The following is a 27711-nucleotide window of genomic DNA, read 5'->3' on the forward strand; positions in this document are numbered from 1 at the left end:
TCTCATCTCTCTCCCTTTCTGTCTGTCTGTCCCTATCTGTCCCTCTCTCTGTCTCTCTCTGTCTCTGCCACACACACTCACAAAAGAATTTCCATATTCGTTATATAGAAATTAAAAAATATATAGAAGCAAAATGAAGAAATAGATCAGCAATAATTACTATTCTTTTAAGTAACCGCTGAGCATTCCATTAATTAAATGCAGCAGACCGTACTTAGTTTACTCAGTCCGGCACTGAGGGCAGCTGGGCTGTTTTCGGTTTGGGGACGTGGGAAGTCATGCCGGCCTGCACATCCCGGGGCAGACTGTGGGAGTGCAGTCTGGGCACAGGATTGGGGGTGACATGTGGAGGGGAGTCCAGCAAACACGGCCTCAGACCTCTTGTTAGAGTTCCTTGAGTTTCCTGAGTCCCAGCTTCTACATTGGTTAGACTAGAGGGAGACACCTGAGTCACGGGCATTTGTGAATGCTGGAAACTGCATGTAAAGCACGTAACAGTGTTTGCAAGACAGGAAGTACAAAATAAACTCTGGCCTTAAAGGTAAATTAATAAATTCTGTTGTTCTCAGGGCTTCACCAGATTTTAGGTTTCTCTCCACTACTTTTATTTTTCCTAACCTGACTATCAAATACGTGTTTTGTTCATTGTTTACTGTATTTATAGAAAGGCATTTTATATTTAATTCACACACAAAATATATGGAGAAAGTTATTGCTGTGTCCCCATAGTTTGGTGATAGTATAACATCGTTCTTGTTTTTTTTTTTTTAATTTTAATTTTAATTTTTATTTATTCATTTTAGAGAGGAGAGAGAGAGACAGAGAGAGAGAGAGAGAGAGAGAGAGAAGGAGGAGGGGGGGAGGAGCTGGAAGCATCAACTCCCATATGTGCCTTGACCAGGCAAGCCCAGGGTTTTGAACCGGCGACCTCAGCATTTCCAGGTCGAGGCTTTATCCACTGCGCCACCACAGGTCAGGCCTTTCTTGTTTTTAAAGTGACTGAACCTTCCTATCAATCTGCTCCTCCCCCCACCTCACAGGGTGTGTACATGGGCTGGTTAACAGCTTCTGGAAGTGCAGCCCGGATTCTCGGACCTGTGTTCATTAGTCAAGTGTACACTTCCTGGGGCCCACGGTGGGCATTCAGTCTTGTGTGTGGAATAGTGGTGCTCACCATCATGCTCGTAGGAGGGGCTTACAGAAGACTCGTTGCATTTTCTGTAAGGCATGGAGGGATTCAAGAGGAACCTAGCTAACATTGATGAAGAATGCTTGCTGCGTGGGACTTCCTTTATTAAGGTTCTGCTAGACAACTGCTGTGAGTCTGTTTCCGAAGTCGGGCTTCGGGTACTGTTACTTTGAACAGCAGGAACACATGTTAATAATGCAGGGAATTATTTGAGTAATTGTGAATAGTAAGATAATATACAAACATTCTGTATCCTAACTTCTTTATCTCAAAAAAAGAGTCTTCATTCAACACCTCTTTGGGAGTTGCATGAACTCATGAGTGAATGAACAATTGTCTATAAATGTAAAATTGTATTCTGAATTCAGAAGTGTCATTTAAAATAATATTTGTTCAGTGAAACCATAGTAGAGTTCTGTAAGAATTCCCTGTAACAGAATGAAATTATAGAAATTGTTTACCTAGAGAAATTTAATTCAAAGATATCTACTTTTTATTTAAAAATATTTTTTCTATTACTATCAAGGTTCCTTATGAAATCAACATCATGGCTCTTATTTTCTCCATTCATGCCTGCCATCTCCCTTACCTTATTTTTAATACACCTCTGTCTTACCTCACTGAAATAACTCCTGAGTTCATAGATGAGTATGCAGGGGTCCCCAAACTTTTTACATAGAGGGCCAGTTCACTGTCCCTCAGACCGTTGGAGGGCCGCCACATACAGTGCTCCTCTCACTGACCACCAATGAAAGAGGTGCCCCTTCCGGAAGTGTGGTGGCGGGCCAGATAAATGGCCTCAGGGGGCTGCATGCGGCCTGTAGGCCGTAGTTTGGGGACGCCTGGAAGAGGATTATTAAGAAGATGGATTTCACTACCTTTAGTAAGGCTAACTACTTTATTTTTTAAATGCTAATAAATAACTCACTTTAGAAACTTAGGCCAGGTATGTGTTCTTGTATATATATACTGAACAGCAAAGTGTTTATTATAATTATTGGCATTTTCAACTCTCTTAAATTCTGGATAAAAATTGTCACTTTGTTTCATTTTCCCATTGCTGAGTAGTGGCTAGGTAGATAGTGTTTTAGTCCCTGTCCGCACAGCTGTTCAGACTTGCAAAATTGTACCTTTAAATGGGCCCTGACAGCCCCAATCCAGTCAGGCTAATAAATATTTGAGGCAAAATGGCTTTCATTTAGCAATTCACTGAGTTTACTTGAGTATATGGTGTCTGTATCCATTTCTACTTCTACATAAGTTGAATACTGATAAAAGGAATTCGTACTGAAATTATGTATACGGTTAATCCATATTACCAAAAAATGTAAAGATGTTTCTAAATACTTTCACAATGTTTTCTACTCTTAAGTTATACATATTTCCAAATATGAGAGTAAACACTATAATTTGCTCTTTATATTGTTTGTGGTACTGTTGTGGGTTTTTTTTGCCAAAACAACAGAAATTTATTTTCTCACAGTTCTGGAAGTTGGATGTTCAAAATCAAGGTTTTGGCCGGATTGGTTACCTGAGGCCTGTCTTCTGTGTCTTTTGTTTGTGTCCAGCTTTACTGAGCTATAATTGACGGATAGCATTGTATAAGTTTAAGGTGTACAACATGCTGATTTATTTATACTGTAAAATGATTACAATAGCATTAGCTGTTTCCTCCATCACATCACATAATTATCATTTCCTTTATGTAGTGAGGACATTTAAGATCTACTCTCTTAGCAACTTTTAAATATAATACAGTATTATTAGCTATCATCACCATGTTGTACCTTAGATCCGCAGAACTTAAATTCATTTTATAACAGGAAGTTTTTACTCTGACCAACATGTCCCCACACTTCCTCCACCCCCGTAACCTGGCAACTGTCATATCATTCTCTGCCTCTAATAGTTCAGCTGTTATTTATATATTTTTCTATTTATTTTTATTGAATTTATTAGGGTGACACTAGTTTAATTATACGGGTTTCAGGTGCCCAATTCTAGAACAGATCTGTATACACCATATTGTGTATCCCCCCCACCAAGTCAAGTCTTTGCCCATCACCATTGATGCCCCCAACCCCCAGTAGTTCAGCTCTTCTAGGTTCCACACACTGGGGACACCACACCTGCAGAATGCACTCAGGGTCCATTCATGTCACAAATGGATCTTTTTTCTTGTGGCTGAACATTCCATTATGTATGCATGCATATATGTATGTATACACACACAGAGAAACAGGTGTGCGGTGTTACTTCATTGTGGTTTGGATTTGCATTTCTGTGAGGATTAATGATATGAAGCACCTTTTAACATGCCTGTTAGCCGTTTATAAGTCTTCTTTGGACAAATGTCTATTCAGATTCTCTGCTGATTTTTTAATGGATTGTTTTGGGGTTTTTTGCTATCCATTCAATACATACTCAATCACCATGGCATTGCTGGGAACTGAGCAGTAAACAAAGTACAAGCCCCTAGTAGGGAAAGACAGACGATAGCCAGATGATTGCCCATGTGATCATGCTTGCAGGGAAAGGCGATGGAAGGGAAGAACAGGGAGTGGTGAGGGAGAACAGGGTATCTGACCTGCAAAGGAAAGTCAGGGGGCGTTTCTCCACAGCTCACAATTCCAGTGGAAAATAGCTCGGACATAAGGATCAGAAGAGGTTTCAAGTAGCCATGTTTAGCTAACATACACATCCTTGAACTGACCAGATGGGCAGGGGATGGAATCTTCTACTAACCCAGGCCTGGGTCATGCATTCATTCCGGAATGCAATTGTCCATGTAGGGGAGGGAGAAGGGAAAAAAACTGTGAGGCCCATTTCTTTTTCCTTTTTTTTTTTTTTATCAAGTGAGAGGCAGAGAAACAGACTCCTGCATGGAGTCTGGGCTCCATGTGGGGCCGCTGCTTTGTTGTTTGGCAACTGAACTATTTCAGCACCTGAGATGAGGCCATGGAGCTATCCTCAGTGCCCAGGGCCAACTTTCTTATTTAAGGCATGACATAGGAGGGGATGAGAGAGAGAGAGAGAGAGAGGGAAAGAGAGAAAGAAAGAAGGGGGAAATGGGGTGGAGTGGAGAGGAAGATGGTCGTATCTCTGTTCCCTGGTGGGGAATCGAACTTGGGGCATATATATGCTGGGCCTATGCTCTACCACTGAGCCAACCAGCCAGAGCTGCCCATTTCAATTATATGGACTAAACAGACTTATAACTGGATGGAAAAGAGGCGGTTCAACCAAAGAAAGGTTTGCCAAATTGATAAATACACATATTTATCCACTACACCCATACCTCCTGACTGTTCATATCATTGCAACCCTAGAAAGTATTAATATGTACCATCATGGAAAACAGACAAAGCTACTTATACCCAACTTCCTCACCCAACACAGGCCCTACTAATTAATAACTCAGAGTACTGAAGAGGTCAGTTTCCCACTTAGAAAGATAATCCATTTGTGATACATCAATATTAGGAAGCATGGTACTATACCATTTTAAGTATTTTGGACTTCGTTTAAGAGAATTGGGAAGACATGTAAGGTAAAGAAAGCTATCAAAGCCTCGAGTCTTGCCAAAAGATACAAGAGTTGGCCCTGGCTGGTTGGCTCAGTGGTAGAGCGTCAGCCTGGCATGCAGGAGTCCCGGGTTCAATTCTTGGCCAGGGCACACAGGAGAGGCGCCCATCTGCTTCTCCACCCCTCCCCCTCTCCTTCCTCTCTGTCTCTCTCTTCCCCTCCCGCAGCCAAGGCTCCATTGGAGCAGCGTTTGCCCGGGCGCTGAGGATGGCTCTGTGGCCTCTGCCTCAGGTGCTAGAATGGCTCTGATTGCGGCAGAGCATCACCCCCTGGTGGGTGTGCAGGGTGGATCCTGGTCAGGTGCATGCGGGAGTCTGTCTGACTGCCTCCCCGTTTCCAATTTCAGAGAAATAAAAAAAAAAAAAGATACAGGAGTCAAATAAAGGGACTCCTACTGGCCAAAAATAGGACAATTAAAGCATTAAAAATAATATCTGCCATTGACTTAAACACATCAGATGTGTGAAAAGCTAAGTTTGTAATGATACTAAACCTCATTGGTCACCTCATTGGTTTCTAGGGCTCTCGTTCTTTATTCTGAAACCTAGAAAATAAAGACTCAGCATCCATTCTGCCTTTCCTGTACCTAAACTTCAGGGCCTTCAAATATTGAGGAGGGGAAGTTTTTTTCTGTAGAATACTCCATGCTGATAAATGGAATGATAAAATTAGACAAATCTCCATTTAGCAACCTTTAGTGAACTGATAGATTATTCTAGAGGTTATTAGACTGGATTAACAAACAAAATTCAGCTATATATTATGTATATGAGAAATATCTGAAATAGAGATGTTACGAGTAAAGAGAGTATAAAAATATATATACTTAAATTCTGTCAAAGCAAAATATTTGAGATTTTAGCCTTCAAAATTTAGCTAGGAATTATTTATTTCAATTCTTAAAGGGAAACTTTTATATCTGGTATTTTTTTCCTAAGAGAAGGGCTTACATAATTTTCTTCCCTAAAGTTGGATTATCAATGTATTAAAAATAGGTTAATTCTATTAGATATTACTAAATATCTATTAGATTCTCATTTATACTCCAATCAATATCTGAAGAATGCCCTGCTCATTTATTTTTATCAATCTCTAATAAAACATAATTTTGTTTTAATTTTGCATTTCTCTAACTATAAATGTAGTTGAGCATGTATCTGTTTGAGTCACTATATGGATTTCCTTTCTGATCATCTGTTTCTATCTTTTGTCCAGTTTTCTACTGGGCTGTCTTTCTCTTAATAACTCTGCAGTTCATGTCACAAATTATTTTTCTTCTCATTGCCTTAGAAAAAAATTCCAAAACAATGTTGAATAATTGTGACATTGCGTATTCCTGTCTACTTAATGGTACTGGCTCCAGTATTTCTCTGATTATAAAATCAGTAGGGAACATGGAGATTAAATAGTCTAGATCAGGGGTCTCCAAACTTTTTACACAGGGGGCCAGTTCACTGTCCCTCAGACTGTTGGAGGGCCGGACTATAAAGAAAACTGTGAACAAATCCCTATGCACACGGCACATAACTTATTTTAAAGTAAAAAAACAAAATGGGAACAAATACAATATTGAAAATAAAGAACAAGTAAATTTAAATCAACAAACTGACCAGTATTTCAATGGGAACTATGGGCCTGCTTTTGGCTAATGAGATGGTCAATGTGCTCCTCTCACTGACCACCAATGAAAGAGGTGCCCCTTCCAGAAGTGTGGCAGGGGCAGATAAATGGCCTTAGGGAGCTGCATGCGGCCTGCGGGCCGTAGTTTGGGGACCCCTGGTCTAGATCATATGTGTTTCTTTCTATCCTTACTTTGAGTATTTCATTAGGAACGATTATCTCACCTGACCTGTGGTGGCACAGTGGATAAAATGTCCACCTGGAATGCAGAAGTCGCTGGTTCAAAACCCTGGGCTTGCCCGGTCAAGGCACATACGGGAGTTGGTGCTTCCTGTTTTTCTCCCCTTTTTCACTCTCTCTCTCCTCTCTAAAATGAATAAATAAAATCTAAAAGGAATGACTAACTCACTATCATGCATTCCTTTTGTCATGTTAATTAACTGCATTAAGTTCTTCAGTGTTAAAATGTTTATTAGAATATATACATATTTTCAGGTAAGGGTAGAGAAACAATGTATTTACCATTTGCAAAGTTAATTTAAAAAATTTAATTGGCTTCTCCTAAGCAAACAGGCAACAAAATTTAAAAACAAGTTTACTAGTAAATTATTTAAAGTATTTAATCAAATAAATCAAAAGATAAAATAACATCACTGTATTTATTTTTTTATGTAAAATGCATTGGTAGAAATGCTTCATCAGAAAACGATGCTACAAAAATAAATATAAAAATATATACATGTTTACATATGTTACTTATCACATAAATACACATTATTTACATGTTCAAAAATTCAAAACACTCTAGCATGTTTTGTCCATGATTCACCATGTCTGGGAAGTAGGGAAAACAACAGAAGCACAGAAGACCACACACCATGTATATATTCCTTTACAAGACTATTCAATACAAGCACATGAGTGAGCACAGTGAGTCTGGGGGTATATGTTTTAAGAGCACAGTTAGATGTCCTATTTTAATCTATGACCACTACATTTTCTAAGTGACTTGTTTCATTCTGTTTTGTTGTCTCATTAGAATACATCCACTATGCTACAGATTAAAATTCTCTTTTATAAAAAGGCTTTCTGAAGAAGTTATTCTAAATAAGAAAAAGTCGCTTTCCATGAAAGCCAGTAAAAGCATTATTTATTAAACATATATCTAAAAGGAGCTTTAATCAGTGAAAACTAGGAGTTGAATTAGAAAACATCAAAAGGATGGAAGAAAGACACTGTAATTTCTGTTTGATGTATTCTGGTAATTTTTCATTTTCTCCATATCTAAGTGAAGCAAAAGAAAAAAGATAAAATCATTACTTAATTACTTGGATCATATGGGAGTACCAAAAGAGACATTATATTTTTCAGTAATTCTTCAATGGCAGAGTTATTTCAGAAAAGGTATACAAAATTATTTATTACAGTAGATACCTAAAAGTTTATTAGAGTAGATACTAATTTGTTTCCTTTCAAAACAGACCAATCTCTAAATGTATTTAAATAAAAATAAAATTAAATAAATAAGCTGTCTTTATTATTTCTAAAGCAGTCTGAAAATGTGGATTCCTTGGGTCCTAATCTAAGGAAAATACTATGCTAAACACATATGAATACATTTCTATTTAAATGTTAACAATTTGACTGTATCAAGTAAATCTGAAGTGTTATTTTCCGAACATGGGTCCCATCATTTTATACCTGTGTCCTTCCACTTTCTGGGGCACGTGACAAAGATTATTTAGCAAAGCCTCTAACTTTAGGAATAGCTTTTAAATAATGGTGCTGCATATGTACACATTTAACAAAAAAACCCACTGGTAGATATCCACACCTTATATCCACGCATTTAACAAAAAAAGCCATTGGTAGATATCCACAAATTGGTAGGTATCTCAAGTAACTCCTTTACAATAGCACTTCTCAAAGTATCATTTCGGTATTGGCATCATCATCACCCAACTTTTTAGTAAGTTATGGTTTGAAATGTGGAAACCAAACTACTGTTTCCTCTTGCTATTGCCAGATTCCTTATTTTTAGCATGATGCCTGGCACACATTTTCATACAGAATGAACATATACATTCAAAAACGTGTTTCAAACAGTGATTAATTTACATTAGATGAGAGAATACAGCCTTTCATTTGAGGGAAGAAAATTTGGTTATCTCTTAAAAACATTTTTAGCTTCTGTTTTGTGACGTAAATCACTCAGGTCTGTTATTTTGAACTTAGCAGTCTGTTATGGTATTTATGAAAAGGACCAACCCAGTTAGGCTATGGAATAAGACAAGGAATGTAACCACTCACAGTGGATTATCCAGACCATTCATGCATTCTTGTAAATAATCATAAAACGTGCATTAAGAAAACTATATGAGCTCCTAAGACTAATTAAGTTTATATAATCTAAACATAGTCAAAATAAAAACAGTAACTTTACTAAATCATTTATTTCAATGTATAGTGAAAACTTATACCAAAGGGCTGACTGAATCTCTACCAGTGCTCCAAGAACTCACCTAGTTGTCTGACCATCTGGCGATGTGTAACTGATAGAAGACACTCCTGCCTGTACAACTAGCTGGGACCCATCATTGAACTGGACCCACACGGCTCCACTAGTCAACTAGAAAATAAAGAGCCGGAAATGATTACACAGTTGAGGATCTAAGATTCTTAAAAAGTACTCATGTTTAATAGATTTTTATATAGTTTAAAAAATCCCTCTGGGGGAGAGAAAGTTCATGTCTTTCTCAGACTATCCCTTTAATAGTCAGGGTACTAGAATATTAAGATTATTCTAAATGAATCCTGTTTCCCATTTGTTTCCGTTAGAACACTGGAGTAGTCTTTTGTTGTTGTTTTCCAACAGTATCTTTTTTTTCCAAATTGTATTTCTAGCCTAGAATAGATTTAGGAAATAACAAAATAAACTTTCTTAAATTAGAATTTCTTTCAAGTCTTAGGCCTTCCACCAAGAGAATTTCTCTTCTGCATGAGAACCTCATATCTCAGGTTTGAAACTTGCTCCTTTAGTCACTGATATTTATAATGTGCCACTCCAGAGTACAGAGATGACAACATGGACTCTGTTTGGAGTCAGAGACCTGGGTTCAAATCCAGACTCTGCCAACAAAGTAGGACAGAGCAAGCCAATCAACCATTATGAGCCATACTTTTTAACTGTATATAAAAGGAGATACCATTGTTAGGTTTTATGTGGAGGAATAATGAGACAATATAAGTGAAATACATGGTTCCTCACCGCAGATACTCAACAAATGTTGAGCTCCCTTCCCTTTATTTCCTAGGCTGCATTTTATTTCATTGGTAAGCAAAAATCACTGTACTATGCTCAAAATCCTCAAAACTTCGAATGTTTAGATAACACACACACACATACATATAATTTCACACCTACATAAAATTCTGTAAGTTTAAAACTCAATGTGGATTTAACTTTCAAACACAAGAAAACTTTCTAGCCAAATAAAAGTTACTCCAGTAATACATATTATAAAGATTCTAAAATTTAAATTACTCTGGGCATCACTCTAAGCTCCTAACAATTAGCCATTATCATGACCTGTACTTTAAAAAGCAAAGCCAAAAACAGGCCTTTATTATCAACAATATGTAGAGTTTTCTAACTATACAAATGAAAAAATGTTTAAATTTTAAATGGATACAACCAATTCAAAAAAGGTGTAAACACTTCTTGCAAAGAGAAATCTTTACAATGTTCTGTATTTTTGGGCAATTGTCTAATCACTATGGAAATCAAAGAAATTCATACCGAAAAAAATTTACTTCCTTAAAGACTTCTCACCTGCGTAGCCCAGCCAACATTTTTCACAAAAACGGATTTCAAAAGTTGTGCTGACGAAGGAAGACAATCCTTTAGATGGCTGGAAGGGATGTTTGTTCTGGAAGCTGCAGCGGTGAGGCCAAATCCTTCCCCTGTAGCCATCTACACACAGTAAAAGACAGGAGATCCTATGCCTTAGCCTGTTTATAAGCCAACTGCAGCAAAAGTCGAAAATGACTGGCTCTTCATTAGCTTAAAATAAGTTCTTTTAAAAAATAAAGTTAAAATGAAAAATTTTATCCATATCATGGATAATTAGAAAAATACAGAACAGAAAAAAATCACACAATTGCTGTTTTCATTTTGGTTGATACCTTTTTCTTTTTCTCAAGGTGTAATTTTTCACAGCTGCAAACATGAACCTACTTCTTTAATGCTGCATTTTATTATCAATATTTACTTTTTAAATGCTTATTTTATTGATTTTAGAGACAGAGAAAGGGAATGAGAGAGAGAGATAGGAACATCAATCTGTTCCTATCTGTGCCCTGACTGGAGACTGAACCAGCAACGTCTGTAGGTCTGGATGATGGCTTAATGCTGCATTTTATACTATACTGTTAAATAGTCTTCATTGGCATAACAGTTCAATGAGTAGAACTATAGTAATTTTATTTAACCATGAGTCTATCATGGATATAAATGTAGTTAATGATACTTTACAGGTAAAACAAAACAATAATATCTAATTTAATATATTTAGCTTTTTTCCAGAGGAGTCAGGTTAGGCCTGTTTGAGTTCATCTTTAAACCGAGACCTGAAGGATGAGAAAGCAGTAAGTAGCCCTTGCAGGGTCGGAGAAGAGAGTCTCAGACCCGTGGATGCCTGTGAAAAGGCCCTGAGAGTGTGACTTAGGGAAGAAGACTTCTGAGGCTCAGGTGCAGAGAGCGTGGGCAGTCTTAGTATGAGGCTGGAAAGGCAGGTAGGTGACAGTAAGGCACATAAGGTGTGAATGGATGGCGACAGCAAAGAGTCTTAATTTGACATCAAGGGCATCAGGCAGTCACTGGAGGGTCTAGGGTACAGAAGGAACATGTGTGTACATACAGAGGGGTGACGTGCCGGTGCCCATTGCGGAGAGGCAGCACTGTTCGCCATCATTCTACCGGTCAGGAAGTCTGGATCCCCAGGAGGAGGAGGCGACAAGGCCTGCGCTGCGCTGGTACCACTAGGTTTTCTGAAGGAGAAAGAAATGTCCAACCCATTCCCTTAAAGCAGCGGTTCTCAACCTGTGGGTCGCGACCCACAGGTTGAGAACCGCTGCCTTAAAGCTTACAGTTTATAGAAAGCTACAGGAAGTTCATTGTGTAAACACCAAACCAGGTTTTTAAACATCTTCTATATGTTTTAGCCGTATTTTTTAAATCTCCCCATACTTACCTCCCTATGATTATTGGGAAAAAGGGGGCACTTCCACTCTTCTTCTCCTCTTCCGAAATCACGGCCTCCAACGCTAAACAGGTCCGGTGGCCCTGTGGCAAAGGAGAGTGCCCTCGGTCACAGCTCCAGCAGTCACTGGAAGTAACAGCTAACGCACGAGCACCCTGGGGCACTCACCTCATTCGCATGGTCCATGTACAATTTCATCTCCTCTTTCAAGCTATTAACTTCACTTTCCCCTTTTAAGGTGTAAGATTTCCCAGTCTTTTCAATCACATGAACTAAAGCTTCTGTTTTGTGTATCTTTGTTCCTTAAAAAATGAGAAAACTACTCTTTTATCATTTCTTTAAATACCCTGTATTTATATTCATTACTATACCAGTACATAATGACTCCTAGGCCAGAGTACCATCTACGTTCATTTACAAACCATAATAAAATGGGGCTCTCAAAGTAGTCAGTAAATATAGGTCATCAATTTTTCTTTTGTGCTTATATCTGGCTTAAATCTGAAACACTTAGGATGTTTTTGAAAAGGTCATTGCTCTCATACAAAAACACGACTGAAGGACAGATACAGCTCCATTCGCACTGTGTAAGTGTATGTGCTAAGTGTGCCTTAAAGGAGCAAGCTTTACTGATTCAACAGCAAATCATCTTCATTGATTAAGAAAATAAGATTCTCTGGTTCAATCCTATCCTTTTGCTAATTTATAATTCTCATAATTTTTACATGTCCATTTGCGTTTCTCAACTCAAATGTGTGTGTGTGTGTGTGTGTGTGTGTGATAAAAACTTGCTGTGCTAGGCCCTGGCCGGTTGGCTCAGTGGTAGAGCGTCAGCCTGGCGTGCAGGAGTCCCAGGTCGATTCCCAACCAGGGCACACAGGAGAAGCGCACATTTGCTTCTCCACCCCTCCCCCTCTCCTTCCTCTCTGTCTCTCTCTTCCCCTCCCGCAGCTAAGGCTCCACTGGAGCAAAGTTGGCCCGGGCGCTGAGGATGGCTCTATGGCCTCTGCCTCAGGCACTAGAATGGCTCTGGTTGACAGAGCAACGCCCCAGATGGGCAGAGCATCACCCCCTGGTGGGCATGCCAGGTGGATCACAGTCGGGTGCATGCAGGAGTCTGACTGCCTCCCCATTTCCAACTTCAGAAAAATACAAAAAAAAACCCCAAAAAACAAAAAACTTGCTGTGCTAAATTTAAGAAATCCCACAATTGTTAAATTACAAACTAAAGGGAAAACATTACCATTTTAAAACAGTACTTACCATCATAAAACCACACCTCAAAATGGGCACTGGGGGAGTTCTCCATCAAGACACATTTAGCATATCTTGTAAAATAGGTGATTTTGGGAGATTTAGATCTTACAAGCTGTACAAATCTGTAAGCATACTGATATTTTCGCCAGTACTTTTCTAAGGAGGAAAACAAATACAAAAATGACCTATTATAATAAATTCTGACATGACATATAAAGTATATAAAAATTTACTATTTATATTTATTCTGCCTCAAAAATTCAAGTAGATGGTTAGTAATCCCAGGACCAAAATAAAAATATTTTAGAGACATATCACCTCCTTATTATAAGCAAGGAAATATTATAATTTCAGGAAAATTTTATAAGTGAAATGAAAAGACTTCTACCTGAGATATTAGAACCTAACGACTTTCAGAAAAAGAAATATAGCTCTTACGTTACTAAAGCAGTTTTATGGTCTTACCTTATACATGTAAATTTTTTGCTGTTGCCTGCAACTATGGTCTTTTATAGTATTTAAGTCTTATGTACCTGGTTTGATTTCTAATACAATTAAATTACATAGGTTTTCTTATTTGTTTCTTTTTATTCCAGAGACAGAGAGTCAGACAGAGGGACAGATAGGGACAGACAGATAGGAACGGAGAGAGATGAGAAGCATCAATCATTAGTTTATCGTTGTGACACCTTAGCTGTTCATTGATTGCTTTCTCATATGTGCCTTGACCGCAGGCCTTCAGCAGACCAAGTAACCCCTTGCTCGAGCCAGTGACCTTGGGTCCAAGCTGGTGAGCTTTACTCAAACCAGATGAGCTCATGCTCAAGCTGGTGACCTCGGGGTCTCGAACCTGGGTCCTCCGCATCCCAGTCGGATGCTCTATCCACTGCGCCACCGCCTGGTCAGGCTCTTATTTGTTTCTAATTGCAGTGAAGTCTTACTATTCAGTACTTATTTCCCCAACCCATAAAATCTAGGAGCTGAACTAGGAGTCAAATTTGCTAAACCACAATTATTAATGATCATTTATATAGGTAGCACAGTTATAATTTCAAAAGTCAAAAACTAGGTATTTCACGTTGAATTGATAACATGATTCAAAACAAATATTCCAAAGTTAGTTTTTACCATTAGAATGCAGAACAGTAATTGCACTGGAGTAGTAAGGTACATCCCATCTCACCACTTGTTTAACCACATACACTGAGTTTCTATGTAAGTCCATTCTGGAAGTCTGTCCCCTGGTGGCTTTACCTACCTGGTAAATTGTCAAAGCTGTACCTACTGATGTTCGCAGTGGGTGAAGGCGGCCTATCAACAAGAGGAAAACCTCTTCCATCGTTTGGATAATAAATAGTAATCTGCCAAAAAATTTTTAAGAATTCTAATTATATGCTATTAAATTAGAGCACTATATTTTCTTAGTAAAATTATGAAAAGGACTCATGTAATAGTAAATATTATTTTATTGAAAATGCTAAATATGCTCTAAAAGTAAGTTTTTTGCTTTTTAACCTTAAGCCTAAAGTTTAGATTTTGTTACTAGTCATAATTACTTTTAAAACCCCACTAATTTACTTGAGTATGTGTACTATGTTATTTTGGTTTTTGATTTTGATTTTAAAATATTTTAAAGGTATCAATTGAGAATGAATCAGAAGGCTAAATGCTTAAGGGATGAAGCTGTAAGAGAACAAGGTAGATCAACATTACCATGTTTCCATCACTAGATATCTGGAGAACTTCTTTCACATAGTCCTGAGACGAATGCTCCTTTAGAAGCTCCACACACACCTCCTCAGAATCAAGTATGCTCACCTAAAAATGAATCCAAAATCAGTAAGAATTCTCGTTTACTAGAATAGCGCTGACATAGATAATACTTAATAGAAAAGTACTTAACCATGGCAGAAATACAAACTAAAGTCAAAATAAAATATCTGCTTCACTGCAACAGTCCGAAGCAGAGGTGCGTCCAAGCAGCACTGTGAAACAGGAACTCAGTGAAGAGGCACAGTGAAGGGCGGCGTGATAACCGGTGGGCAGAGGAAACAGAAGGGAGGGTGGAGAGTAAGGATTGAAAAGACAATAGCATGCCAAACAAAGGCCAGACTGGGTGAGATGGAAAACGAAAAAATAGGATGAGGATGAAATTAAAAAATAAAACTCACCATTCCCAAATCACACCTGCCATTTTTTAATTTTGTGCATATTCTTTGTCTTTTAAATAGTTTAATTTTTAAAATTTAATTTTGTGCATATTCCTTGTCTTCTAAATAGTTTCCAATGATAAAAAAAGTTATATTTTATAGTTTACCATTTGAGTCTGGATTATATGTAAAAATAGTAAAAACATAAGCAAAAGGTAATATTAAATATTTAGTAATTGGAATTGCAGATAAATATTTAACAGTAATTGGCTAGTATTATTTTGAAATGTTTTTCATTATCAATAATTTAAAATTCAAAATGTATCAGTATCAATTCACCATTTTTAAGTAGCCAGAGAGAAACAAGAGCCATTTTCCCATAAAAACCCTGACTTTTTTCTTGTAAATGAGTGTATTATTCATTTATCAAAAGTACAAGGACATAACAGGGAACTAAAAATACATACAATTTGATACCAGAAATCAATTTACACAAGGAAATATCACATAATAATTTTGAAAAATAATACACATACCACAGCCTTTTTGGTTTTCTGTCTAATTGGTTTTAACCTGTAAGCTGTCAAAGGAGATAGAATGCTTCGTATTGTGCGTTTCTGATAGTCCAGTGGTGGCTCTGTACCCCTTGCCTTGTTTTGCTCAGAAACAGGTTCTAAGCCAAAAACATATTCTTGTTGAATTATTTCAGGTTTATGATATGCGGCTGTATATTTCATGGTATTCAGCTGCTTTGCAGAATGCACATTATCAGAAGCATCAGGGTTGTTTTTGGCTTTTGTATCAGTCCAGGCATTTCTTGATGTGTCCTGCAAGTCTGGATGGCCCTGGAAATCTCTGTTTAGGCTAATGCTGTTGTGCTCAGTAGTTTCTCTTAAATGAGCTGTAATATACACAGAATAAAGCAACTGAGTGGAATAATTAATAAGCCAAGCTTGCATAAAATAATGTCATGCTGCTTATGATACATTTTTTTAAGAACAAAAGAAATGTAGCCCCCCCCAAAAAAATAATGCTTGCCTGACCAGGCAGTGGCGCAGTGGCCTGGGATGCAGAGGACCCAGGTTTGAAACCCCGAGGTCGCCTGCTTGAGTGTGGGCTCATCTGGCTTGAGCATGGGATCATAAACATGACTCCATGGTTGCTGGCTTGAGCCCAAAGGTTACTGGCTCTAAGCCCAAGATCGCTGGCTTGTGCAAGGTCAAACCCAGGCTGAGGCACAGAGGAGAAAGCAGTCAATGAACAACTAAGGTGTCACAATGAAGAATTGATTGAGAGATTTCTCATCTCTCTCCCCTCTTGTCTGTCTGTCCCTATTTGTTGCTTTCCCTGACTCTGTCTCTCTCACTAAAAACAACAACAGAAACACTCAATTTTTCTAACAAATAAGTTTGAGATATGATATAACAAAATAGCATCTTTAAAGAACATTCAAGCCATTTGGCAAATACCTTTAGTATTCTTAACACTGAGAAAGAAAAGATACTAATATGAAATTAATTTTTTAATCAAAGCAAAAACTAGTCACCTACTCACTGATTAATTCTAAAACAAGGAACTATCAATGCTGCAACAAATACAGAAATGAGAGAATTTTCAGTAATCATTCTATATAATATGTAAATGTATTCTCTTAAACTAAAATCTATATCCCATCCTTACTTAAAAATATACAATTAAAAGCAAAAACCACAATATATGAAGTAGTTTTAATTTATTAATATTTAATCTTGCAAATGTATTTGCATCTACATTTTTAAAAAAGTTCATAATAAACTTTACCCACTTATATTTTATAGTTTTAACATTCCCCTGGAAACATTTTTGTAAAGCCCTGAAACGTAAGGCGATATAAAACAGTAAGACAATTTTTCAAATACCAAATTCTTAAAATTTATATTGTAATTTTCCCTTAAATTACTTTTTAGTGCTTTTTTCTTCTCTACTCCCATTATAACAGAAATATTTTATATCAAATACTGTACTTTAAAATTACAGCAGCAGTACTAGATTATTATAAATATAATAATCATCTCAGATATGTCCATGCCATCTATAAATGCAAGAAAAGGTTAACTAACTGCAAGACTGAGTACATGGCACTTTTATGGTTTAAAAAACAGAAACTTGAATGATCATCTTCAACAAGAACACATGAAAAATTCTCTTGGGCACTTGAAAATAACGTACATTTAAAAAGAAAGAAAAAAAATAGATGCTAGAGGTGCTTAAATTACTGCATTATGCACTCTTTGTGTGAAGTAATATAATACTTAGTAAAAAATAATCTCCTCCTCTCCATATGTTTCTTTTTTATTCTCTTTTATTTCTATCGTTATTTTCCAACCCACCATCTGTGAATCTGTCAAGTTCATTAAAGAGAAATGCTTAACTTTCAAACTCTCTTTATAAATAAAATAGTGCCTTGGATGACAGCTGTTTAAAAATGTTTAGGTTTCTAGTGGTGGTGTCCATTCATTGGTAAACCATGATGTCCATATCAGATTCTAATTATAAATCAGGTCAACCATCTTTTGATTGTGTTAGAGGCACTGAAAGTAGGAGCTTACCACAGCCAGGCTTCAAGAACAGCAGCTAAGAGTCAAGCTTCTGAGCCAGTCTACTGGGCGAGAGTCCTGCTCCTATATGGGCAGTGTGGCTTGGCTAATTATGCCCTGTGCACTACAGTTTCCTCATCCTTCCTAAGATAGAGCTAATAATAATAGCACCATCTTTATATTTATTTTGTGATAATAATACATGGTAAGCACTAAGAACAGTGACTGACAAATACTCAAAATGTGTTAATAGTTGTTATTACTATTATTTTAATATAGTTTTAAAAATAATTTTTTAAAGACTTTATTCATTTTAGAAAGGAGAGAGAGAGAGAAAGAAGGGGGAGGAGCAGGAAGCATCAACTCTCATATGTGCCTTGACCAGGCAAACCCAGAGTTTCAAACCGGTGACCTCAGTGTTCCAGGTCAATGATTTATCCACTGCGCTACCACCAGTCAGGCTATTTTAACATAATTTATTGAAAATGCCAATAGTTCAAATGCCATGGAGATGTTCACCTGAAACCTGTGTACTCTTATTGATCAGTGTCACTCAATAAAATTTCTAAATTTAAAAAAAAAAAGCATTATTTTTTAATGAAAACTCAAATAGAAATGGGCAATGCCTGCTAAGTGTTCAAGCCTTTAACTTTTTATTAAACAGTCATTAACTACTCACCATTTTTTTGCAGATTTCCAAACCACTGTTGCACCATTTCAGGCTGAGATGTCTGGTCTGGAAATGGAAAAGGTGGTTTTCCTGGATGACTGGAGCTAAACAGAGAAAAACATATTTGCATAAACTAATAAAAAATTATCAGGTAATAACTTTTTTAGATAAAAATACTTAAAAAGGGAGATCTTGAGTATCTGAAAATTTTAGAATAACCGCAGAAACCAATATTTGCATAATTAAACTGTCTCTACAAAGTTAAACTCCTATGCTAAAATCCCCTTGGCACTGTGACAATGCTTCAATATGGCTATTGCCCTCTTGTAATTTAAGCATAAAAATCAGAGACCAGAGAAAGAAAAAATAAACACGATAGTCACTACAAAAACTAGTCTTCATGTGAGAAGCAGTCAATACGATTACTCATCACTTAGGCTCCGCATCTCTTTCTCTGTGTGTGTGTTTATAATTACTATTAGAATACCGAACAGACAAAACATGTTTAATATATGGCACTTTGCACTGTAGACCTGCTTCATTAAAAAGAATGAAACTAAAAATTTCCAAATATTAAACATACTCATGAGCATATACACTCATATTTAAAAAGATTCTTAACCGCAATTCAAAATCATCATTCTGATTCTCTTCCTAATAAGAAATAGAAATCCAATGATAGAACATCAGCCCAGCCTATGGAAGTCTCAGGTTCAATTCCCGGTCAGGGCACATGAGAAGCAACCATCTGCTTCTCTTCACCTTCTCTCTGCTCTCTTATTCCCCTCTCACAGCCAGTGGCTCAAGTGGTTCGAGCATCAGCCCCCAGCCCTAAGGACAGCTCAGCTGGTCTGAGCGTTGGCCTCAGGCACTGAGGATAGCTCAGCTGATTCGAGCATCAGCCCCAGGCAGGGGCTGCCACACCATCAGGGCACATGGGGGAGTCTGTCTCACTATCTCCCCTCCACTCACTTAAAAAGAGAAATCAGTTAAGGAGTGCCAGAGGAATATCTGACAATGTTAGAAAAAGGTAAACCCCCTTAGTTAGAGGTAGCTTCATTACTGATACTATGTTTATCTAAAAAGTGAAATGCTTTTGATAGAATCATTCTTACAGTGCTTGATTGTTTTCAGGTCTTTCCAAAGATCCAGAACTATTGGATGTCTTGAAGTGAAAGATGTTGACGTTGCTGTTTATGGGTGAGTATCTTTCTTCATTTTCATCTACTCCCAATCTTTTAGATTTGGAAAGCACTTCTGCTGAGTGGCATCGTTCCATGGTGTATGTGTTTGCTTGAGACTGACTATTAGAAGTGCCAGATCTGTCAGAGGAATGGGCTCTCCGAAGGTAGCGAGAATGTGGCCTTTCTTCTGCATCTTGGATTACTCTTCCCCTTCCACTGTAACTGCTTTCTTGTTCTTGACTTCCCCACTGAGTATAAAAACTGCTTCTATCTCCCGAAGAAGAAAAATCACTTGAGTTTTTATTCATTGGAAATACAGTCATTTTATTTGGGAGTGGCTGACCAATAAAAAGTCTTCTTCTGTCAAACAAACTACCACTTATACTTGTCATTGCAGTAGAAATTGTGGCATGCCCACTATCAATTGAATCTTCTACAGTTCCTAAATCCTTACTTTTTGTTGAGTAATTTCGGGACATAAAAGGATGGTCTAATACTGAAGACAGACTTAAACGATCTTCTGGATTTCTGCGAAGTAACTGGTGTATAAGGTCCTTGGCTTCTCTTGACAAGAAAGTTGGCATTTCATAATCTGCCAATACTACTTTATTTAACGTGTTCTTGACTGTGTCAGTGTCAAAAGGTGGTCTCCCAATAAGTAACGTATAAAACATACAGCCTAAGGACCAAATGTCAGATTCAAGTCCATGTGCACTTCGAGTTGCAATTTCTGGTGAAATGTAATTAGGAGTTCCACATAAGGTATAGTGCTTTTCATGTGGCATTTGCAGTTGAGTTGCCAGCCCAAAATCGGCAATCTTGATGTTCATGTTACGTGTGAGTAAGAGGTTAGAGAGTGTGAGGTCCCGGTGTAATATACCATGAGAATGGAGATACAACATTCCTGTGATGATCTGGTGCATGAAGTGTCGAGCTGTTAGAAGGCAAACATAAAACCTGTGATTCAGAAAATCTGGAACATTCAGTATTTAGAATATATGACCCAAACCCAAGCACACATGTCAAGAGTATTAAAATTAGAACACAGGCTTGCAGCTTAGTTATATCAACCAAAATAATACTCTGATAATTTCATAATATTTTTAAATTCCTTTTGAGACAACTAGGCAGTTCTTTTATTGAATCACTGTCCTTTCTAACTGATGAGGTTTCTATATAGTTTAGGGAAGCTTAATTTTACTAACATTTGGAAAAAGAGTAACTAGGTTAACCAAAAGTCTCTAGCAATTAAGAGAAAACATTTATAATTGAATAAATAATTCATAAATACATTCTAATTGTTTTTTAAAAAGCAACTCACAGATACAGAGAACCTCTGATGGTGGACAGATGGGAGGGGGTTGGAGGACTGAGTGAAAAAGACGAGAGGGTTTAAGAAGTACAAACCGCTTGTTACAGAACAGTCATGATGCAAAGGACAGCAGAGTGATACAGTAAATAATATTCTAATAACTATGTATGATGTCAGATGAGTACAACACTCATCAGGATGATCACTTAGTAAGTTTATGATGTCTAATCAATGGGCCATACACTTGAAACTATACTGCTCACAAAAATTAGGGGATATTTCAAAATGAATATCAAGTGATAAAAAAAGCATTTGTGGGTTTTTTATTAAACAAGAACATCAGCAAAGCAAACATGTCAAAGAAAGTTGTTTGATTATGCAAATGAGATGCAAAACCAACTTTTATTTCATTGGTGAAAATGCAGACAAAAGCTGAGAGTACTGGATTATCTGTACATTCCCTGATCCCCTCATTTTTGTGAACAGTGTAATATGAGATCATATAATTGTAAATAAAAAATGATTTAAAAAAAGCAAGCTAATGTTCCTCTGATGTCCCCCCAAATGCTCCCAAAAAGCAATTACTATTAACAGTCTGTATATATTTTTATACTTTTTCTTGTGTGTGCCTATGTACATTTAAGTCTACAAAAGTACGTGCAATAATTGCTTTTTAAATATAAAAATGATATATAGTTTCATTGCTTTCTCTCTGCCTTACTCCTCTCAATAATTAAAGAATAAAAAGTTATTTATAAGAAACTGGGGGCCCAGGCCAGTTGGCTCACTGATACAGTGTTGAGCAAGTATATGGATGTTCTGGGTTCGACACCCCATCAGGGCACAAGGACAAGTGACCATCTGCTTCTCGCCCCTCCCTTCTCTCACTCACTATTCCACTCCCACAACCATGGCTCGACTGGTTTGAGCAGCCAGGCCCAGGCACTGAGGATGGCTTGTGGAGTCTCCACCTCAGGTACTAAAAATAGCTGTTGCCAGCAGCCCCAGATGAGCTGGGTGGATCCTGGTCCAGTGCATGTGGGAATCTGTCTATCTCCCCTCCTCTCACTTAAAAACAAAACAAAACAAAACTGGGGAAGCTGAAACCGATTATGTATTTGATGGTAGGAAATTATTAGGTGTGATAATGACTATAGTTACTTGTTTTAAAGTCTGTATCTTTTAAAGAAATGTCAAAATATCTATATATAAAAAGAAGTCTCTGATTTGTTCAAAATACTCTGGGAAACTGAGGAAGTAAGGATACAAATGAAACAATCTGACCAGGAGTTGAGTTTTGAAAGCTGAGTGGTTTAACTTCATGGAGGCTCATTATACTCCCTTCTCTATGTTTAACCTTCTATGATAAGTTATTTCAATAATTATTTTTGACTTAGAAACTATTTTATATCTATCAACAGCATTCTAAAGTTTTTCTAAATTTAGAAGGGTACATACTAAATTGTTAACAATTTAATTTAAAATGTAATATTGGTGAAAGATAATACAAATTTATCTTTTATTTTACTTCTATAATGCCTGCATATTTTATAAGAATTAACAGTTCTTACAATTGTGGGGGTGGGGGAAATCTCCTTTTGTAGTCCAGAATAATAATTAAAGAGTTTATTAGCCTGACCATGCAGTGGTACAGTAGATAAGAGCATTGGCTGGGATGCTGATGACCCAGGTTCGAAACCCCGAGATCACCAGCCTGAGCGTGGGCTCACCAGCCTGAGCGTGGGCTCACGAGCTTGAGCGCAGGGTCTCCAGCTTGAGCGTGGGATCATAGACATGACCCCATGGTTGCTGGTTTGAGTACAAGGTTGCTGGCTTGAGCAAGGGGTCACTGGCTCAGCTAGACCATGAGCAACTGAGGAGCCCCAACTATGAATTGATGCTTCTCATCTCTCTCCCTTCCTGTCTGTCTCTCTCCCTTAAAAAAAAAAAGTTTTATTAAATATTACAAAATAGCACATTCTTCAAAACTACAAAGTTACATTTATATCTACCAAAATAGAAAAGAAAGAAAAAGGAAAAAGCAGCCCACCTTCATTTTCTGAGAATGGTTTCCTTCTGTTCTTCAGGTATCTGTTCATTTCTCCATTGTGGCACATTTCTAATACCAGGTAAACATAATTGCTATCTTCAAAATAGTTATACAGCTAAAATGTAAAAGAGTAGAATAAATTATAATAGACAAAAATTCAATGTCCCTGGCGACTTTTATAAAATTCGTGTTTTACCTCCAAGATAGAAGGATGTTTCAACTGGCAGTGTATTTTCACCTCATTTTGGACTCTCTGTACCATTCCAACTTTGTACATGGCTTTCTTATCTATCTAAAAATAACATGAGAGGTTTAAATGTTGATGATAAACTTTCAAATATGAAGTTGTTACAAGTTAACTTTGAAAAGAGAAAGTACATTTAAAAATATTCTTAAATTCTTTTATTTAACTCTTTATGAGATGAAGTTACCGTAGTCTATTTTCCCCGTGCACCTAACAGACTGCCTAGCAGATGGACTCAGAAAAGTTTTCCAATGCATGCTCACAACCTCTCCCAGAACGACTATCGACTCTGAAACAACAAAAATTTGGCCACGCTTTAAAACAAAACTTTCTTTCCCTTCCCCTAGTGGTTTAGACGGCTTTAGGAGACCCCTGTGTTTTGGTCGTTCAACCCCCGCTGGGGTGGAGACCCACAGGTTGAGACCACTGGTTTAGATAACTGACTCTTAATTACTTAAGTTACTCTTAGCAGACTGACTTCCAAAATAGTATTTGAGATTGTTACAATACAATCTAGAACTATGCACAAATGCACTTATTAAAAATAAATCATTATTTATTCTTTGACTTCTACCAATGACTGCAAGTATGTAAAATTAGAACAGATACCAGGTCCACTGAACATTAACAAACTTAAAACACTTCTTTAATCACGATCAAGGACTTCCTAAGATATCTGTTAAGTTCATTGCTGAATGTGGAACTATTTTCTTCTGCCTAAGCAATGCGTTCTTTACACTGTAATCAAAGAATAGGCTGGTAGGTAAGGAGCTTCTGACATCTCAAGTAGTGCATCTCTCCTAGAGAATTTGACAAATGTCTTCTTACCATTTTGATGGCAACTTCCAAACCAGTGTGAATGGACTCAGCTCTGTAGACACCAGCAAATGATCCTTTACCAAGGAGATTCCCAACTTTAAAATCCTTAAAAGTGAAAGAATATATGTGATGATTCACAAGAGTAGAAAGGAAGAACGATAGAAAGGGGCTGGAAATAGAAAGTACATTAAATGAATCGAGAGGAGGATTTGCATTCAAAATTCAAGCAGGTATTACACCTCAATACAGCAGGTGTCTGGGGTGGGAAGCATGCTGACGCCTCCTGGGGCTCCCTGAGTTTCCAGCTGGGCACCAGGTCGAGGACCCTAATGCTCTGGCTCCTCTGCCTCGGCGCAGCCTCCTCCTATCCCCCGCCAACCTCCGGGGTCCACGGGCTGCTGGGATCCCGCCGAAGCTCCCGCCGGAGGTAACCGCCATCCTCTAGGAGATGATGCTCTAGCGCGGCAGCTCCGGCGGGACCGCAGACCAGAACGGCCCGGCGCAGGGACAGAGGGGCGGGGCCCCGAGCCATTCACCTGGGCCGCCACCCCGACCCCGACCCCGACCCCGACCCCGCCCCCACGCACAGGGCCCTGGGCGGTTGGGACCCTGCTCGAGCACCTTGGCGCCCGCCCCGCTGCCGTTAGTTTCTCCGGGTGCCCTGCCTGCGATGGTCTCGAGTCCCGCCACTACCCCCGTCCCCGCCCAGCCAAGCACCGCCGAGTCTTTCACCTCGATCTTCTCCCCGATGCAGGCCGCCATATTTCCGGGCACCAGCCTGGGTCCCCGGGGTCGGCGCCCTTCTCGCAGTCCCTTCGAGGCAACGCTCCGAGCAGCCAGCGGTCTTTGGCGCCCATCAGTCTCGGCTCTCTAGGCCGCCGCTCCTGGCGACGACAGCGCAGCCACCGAAAGGTATACGGGACACCGTCCGAGGTCTGGGCGGCGCCTCCGCGCCCCCATTTTGAAAAACTCCCGCCGATTGCCGTCGGAGTGAGGCTGGCGCTGAAGTAAGGAGATGGTTGGCTGCGGAGAACCCGGGCGCACATGCGTGGTGAGCTCTGAGTCGCCGCACGCCCGGTTTTCAGGCCTCGGGCGGAAGTGCTGGGCCGCCCGCGGCTGATGAGGGCAGAGTGGGCAGCTCTGCTTTGGGAAGACGGTGGGCGGCTCGCGGAAGAGCTAGTCTGGCGTGTGAGGCATTTCCACCTGTGCGTTACTCCCTTGAGGGTCTGAAAAACTACTTCCAGTTCTGTAAGGGCTTTAAAACGATTAAACATTTCAAATGGCCCTGGCCGGTTGGCTCAGCGGTAGAGCGTCGGCCTGGTGTGCGGGGGACCCGGGTTCGATTCCCGGCCAGGGCACATAGGAGAAGCGCCCATTTGCTTTTCCACCCCGCCCCCCCTCCTTCCTCTCCGTCTCTCTCTTCCCCTCCCGCAGCCAAGGCTCCATTGGAGCAAAGATGGCCCGGGCGCTGGGGATGGCTCCTTGGCCTCTGCCCCAGGCGCTAGAACTCGGCTCTAGTGTGGCATCGCCCCCTGGTGGGCAGAGCGTGGCCCCTGGTGGGCGTGCCGGGTGGATCCCGGTCGGGCGCATGCGGGAGTCTGTCTGACTGTCTCTCCCCGTTTCCGGCTTCAGAAAAAAAAAAAAAAAAACATTTCAAATGTTTAGCCTGACCAGGCGACTGCGCGGTGGATAGAGCTTCGGACTGGGACGCGGAGGACCTAGATTTTCAAACCCGAGGTCGCTGGTTTGAGCAAGGGGTCCCTCGATCTGCTGTAACCCCTGGTCAAGGCACATATGAGAAAGCAATCAATGAACAACTAAAGAGACTAAGGAGCCACAACAAAGAATTGATGCTTCTCAGCTCGCTCCCTTCCTGCCTGTCTGTCCCTCTCTCTGTCTCTGACACACCCACCACCACCACCGCCACCATCACCATCACCATCACCACCAAAAAAACCATTTCAAATGTTTAAACTTGACAGGACTTCCCCCTGGGGTGGGGTGGGGAGGTAGAGAAGCATTATCTGGCTTAAACTCTGTAGTTTTCAGAATTGTGATGAATGTGTTCTCTGCTTTAAGAAGAGGAACTCCATTCTTCATTGTACTAAATTCCTCTTGATTATAATAATGTCATTTCTCTAACAACTTGAGATGCCACACATGTAATGGTAAGCATTGGGCAGAAGAGACCTCAGAGGGTGGCCGGGCCTCTTCTAGCAGATGAGAAAAGTGTGATGCCCAGGATGTACACAAATGGAGTGCTCAACCAACTTCGATCTGTTTTTTTAAACATTATTTACTTAGTCTACCTACAAGCTGTAAAACAAAACAAAATGAATAAAAACAAACAAACACTGTTAAGAGGAAAGTCAGCTTTTCCCCTTCGTATCTGACATCATTCCTGAAAGGTTGTTATGTTGCTGTGCTTGAACATTTGACTCCAGAGTCCAATCTTCCCATGAGACTTGCTTCTGCTGTTGTTGACTTTTCATAAATACCTATACTTCACATGTCATTGTGGGTTTTGGGGTGTGGAGTATATATCCTTCATTCCATTAGTGTATCAGAAAAGCAGATGACTCTATAGCCCACTAGTTCTGCATCTGTGGAACTGCACCCTCTGTGACAAGGAATGGTTGGAGGGGAAGAACTTGCTAGACTAGTAGCTGCCTGCAATCCAGAACACAGTGGCTGACCCTAATGGCCCTTCGGAAGGTGGAAAAGTTTGAAGAGAAAGGGAACACTAGCAGAGGGTAAGGGAATGGATACATGGGTTAATGAGGGGTACCTAGGTGTAAGACCTAGACAGAGGCTCAGAGCAATACGACATTCTCTCTTAGTTCAATCATACCAGACACCTGAGTGAGGCCATATATTGCTGAGACCACGCCTGCTTTTGGAACCCAACAAAATCAAATGGAAGCCTTTAAACCTGAGTGGTCTCACCCTGCGAGACATTTTCATAAGATAGTTTTTTTTTATTGACTTGAGAGGAAGATAGATACATGGAATTTTTTTTTGTTGTTCCACTTAGTTGTACATTCATTGATTACTTCTTGCATGTGCTTTGCTGGGGGATCGAATTTGCAACCTTGGCAAATGGGGACAAGGCTGCAACCAACTGAGCTACCTGGCCAGGTGGTGTGGATAGTTATTAAAGACAGAATGAGATCCTACTAATGTGACAGTATCTTTTGACTTATGTGATTGTTTTGCTGTTAAGCGATCTGTTTTGAAGGCCAGGAGATGGATTACAATATTGTGATTTATAAAAAATATGTATTTGGTCATTCAAATGACCAAAATGTATTCAAATTTCTCATATATATTTGGTCTTCATCCACAGTTGCTGACTTACAGCTCTCAAAACCTGTGTACTTTCCTAAGTGATGAGAACTTAAAGATGTATGTTTATAAAGTGATTTTTGGAACACACCTAAGGATGGCAGTTGATTGCCATAACTAACCATGTGATTGGAGGTTTAGAACTTGTAGTCCTACTTCCAGAGCCCCTGGGAGGGAAAAGGGTGTGGAGGTTGAGTCAGTTGACAATGGCTAACGATTGAATCAAGAATGCCTCTGTATTGAAGTCTCTGTAAGCCCCAGAAGGCTGGGGGTCATAGAACTTGTGGGTTGGGAAACATGCAGAGATTTCAGGAACAGGTGCTCCTGGACGGGCATGAAAGCTGCACGCCCTTGCCTCACATCCTGCCTTTCTGCATTTCTTCCACCTGGCTGTCCGAGTTCTGTCTTTTACACTAAACCGGGAATCTAGTGAAATCTAGTTCCCTGAG

The 27711-nt window shown here is 39.2% G+C and overlaps 2 protein-coding genes across 7 annotated transcripts in view; one reads left to right on the forward strand and one right to left on the reverse strand.

Moving 5' to 3' along the window:
* MFSD8 (major facilitator superfamily domain containing 8) overlaps positions 1 to 2609 on the forward strand; it is a 26065-nt gene extending 23456 nt beyond the window's left edge. For all 6 annotated transcript variants that reach the window (XM_066233405.1, XM_066233415.1, XM_066233435.1 and 3 more), the window contains one exon: positions 1041 to 2609. In XM_066233405.1, coding sequence (XP_066089502.1) covers positions 1041 to 1256 — 216 coding nt within the window. In that variant the 3' untranslated portion in view covers positions 1257 to 2609. The remainder of the gene's footprint in view (positions 1 to 1040) is intronic.
* PLK4 (polo like kinase 4) lies at positions 2105 to 24917 on the reverse strand. The gene is made up of 16 exons (XM_066233338.1): positions 24650 to 24917; positions 23927 to 24022; positions 23051 to 23146; positions 22855 to 22969; positions 19424 to 20426; positions 18318 to 18412; positions 15599 to 15963; positions 14626 to 14730; positions 14171 to 14273; positions 12919 to 13068; positions 11824 to 11957; positions 11647 to 11738; positions 11314 to 11443; positions 10227 to 10367; positions 8917 to 9023; positions 2105 to 7678 (listed from the first exon to the last, which is right to left on the reverse strand). The coding sequence occupies exons 1-16, from the start codon at positions 24677 to 24679 to the stop codon at positions 7576 to 7578; spliced, it is 2865 nt and encodes a 954-aa protein (XP_066089435.1). The 5' UTR covers positions 24680 to 24917; the 3' UTR covers positions 2105 to 7575.
* Between the last annotated feature and the right edge of the window lie 2794 nt (positions 24918 to 27711).

Source organism: Saccopteryx bilineata, chromosome 1, assembly GCF_036850765.1.
Source record: "Saccopteryx bilineata isolate mSacBil1 chromosome 1, mSacBil1_pri_phased_curated, whole genome shotgun sequence".
Taxonomy (NCBI): domain Eukaryota; kingdom Metazoa; phylum Chordata; class Mammalia; order Chiroptera; family Emballonuridae; genus Saccopteryx; species Saccopteryx bilineata.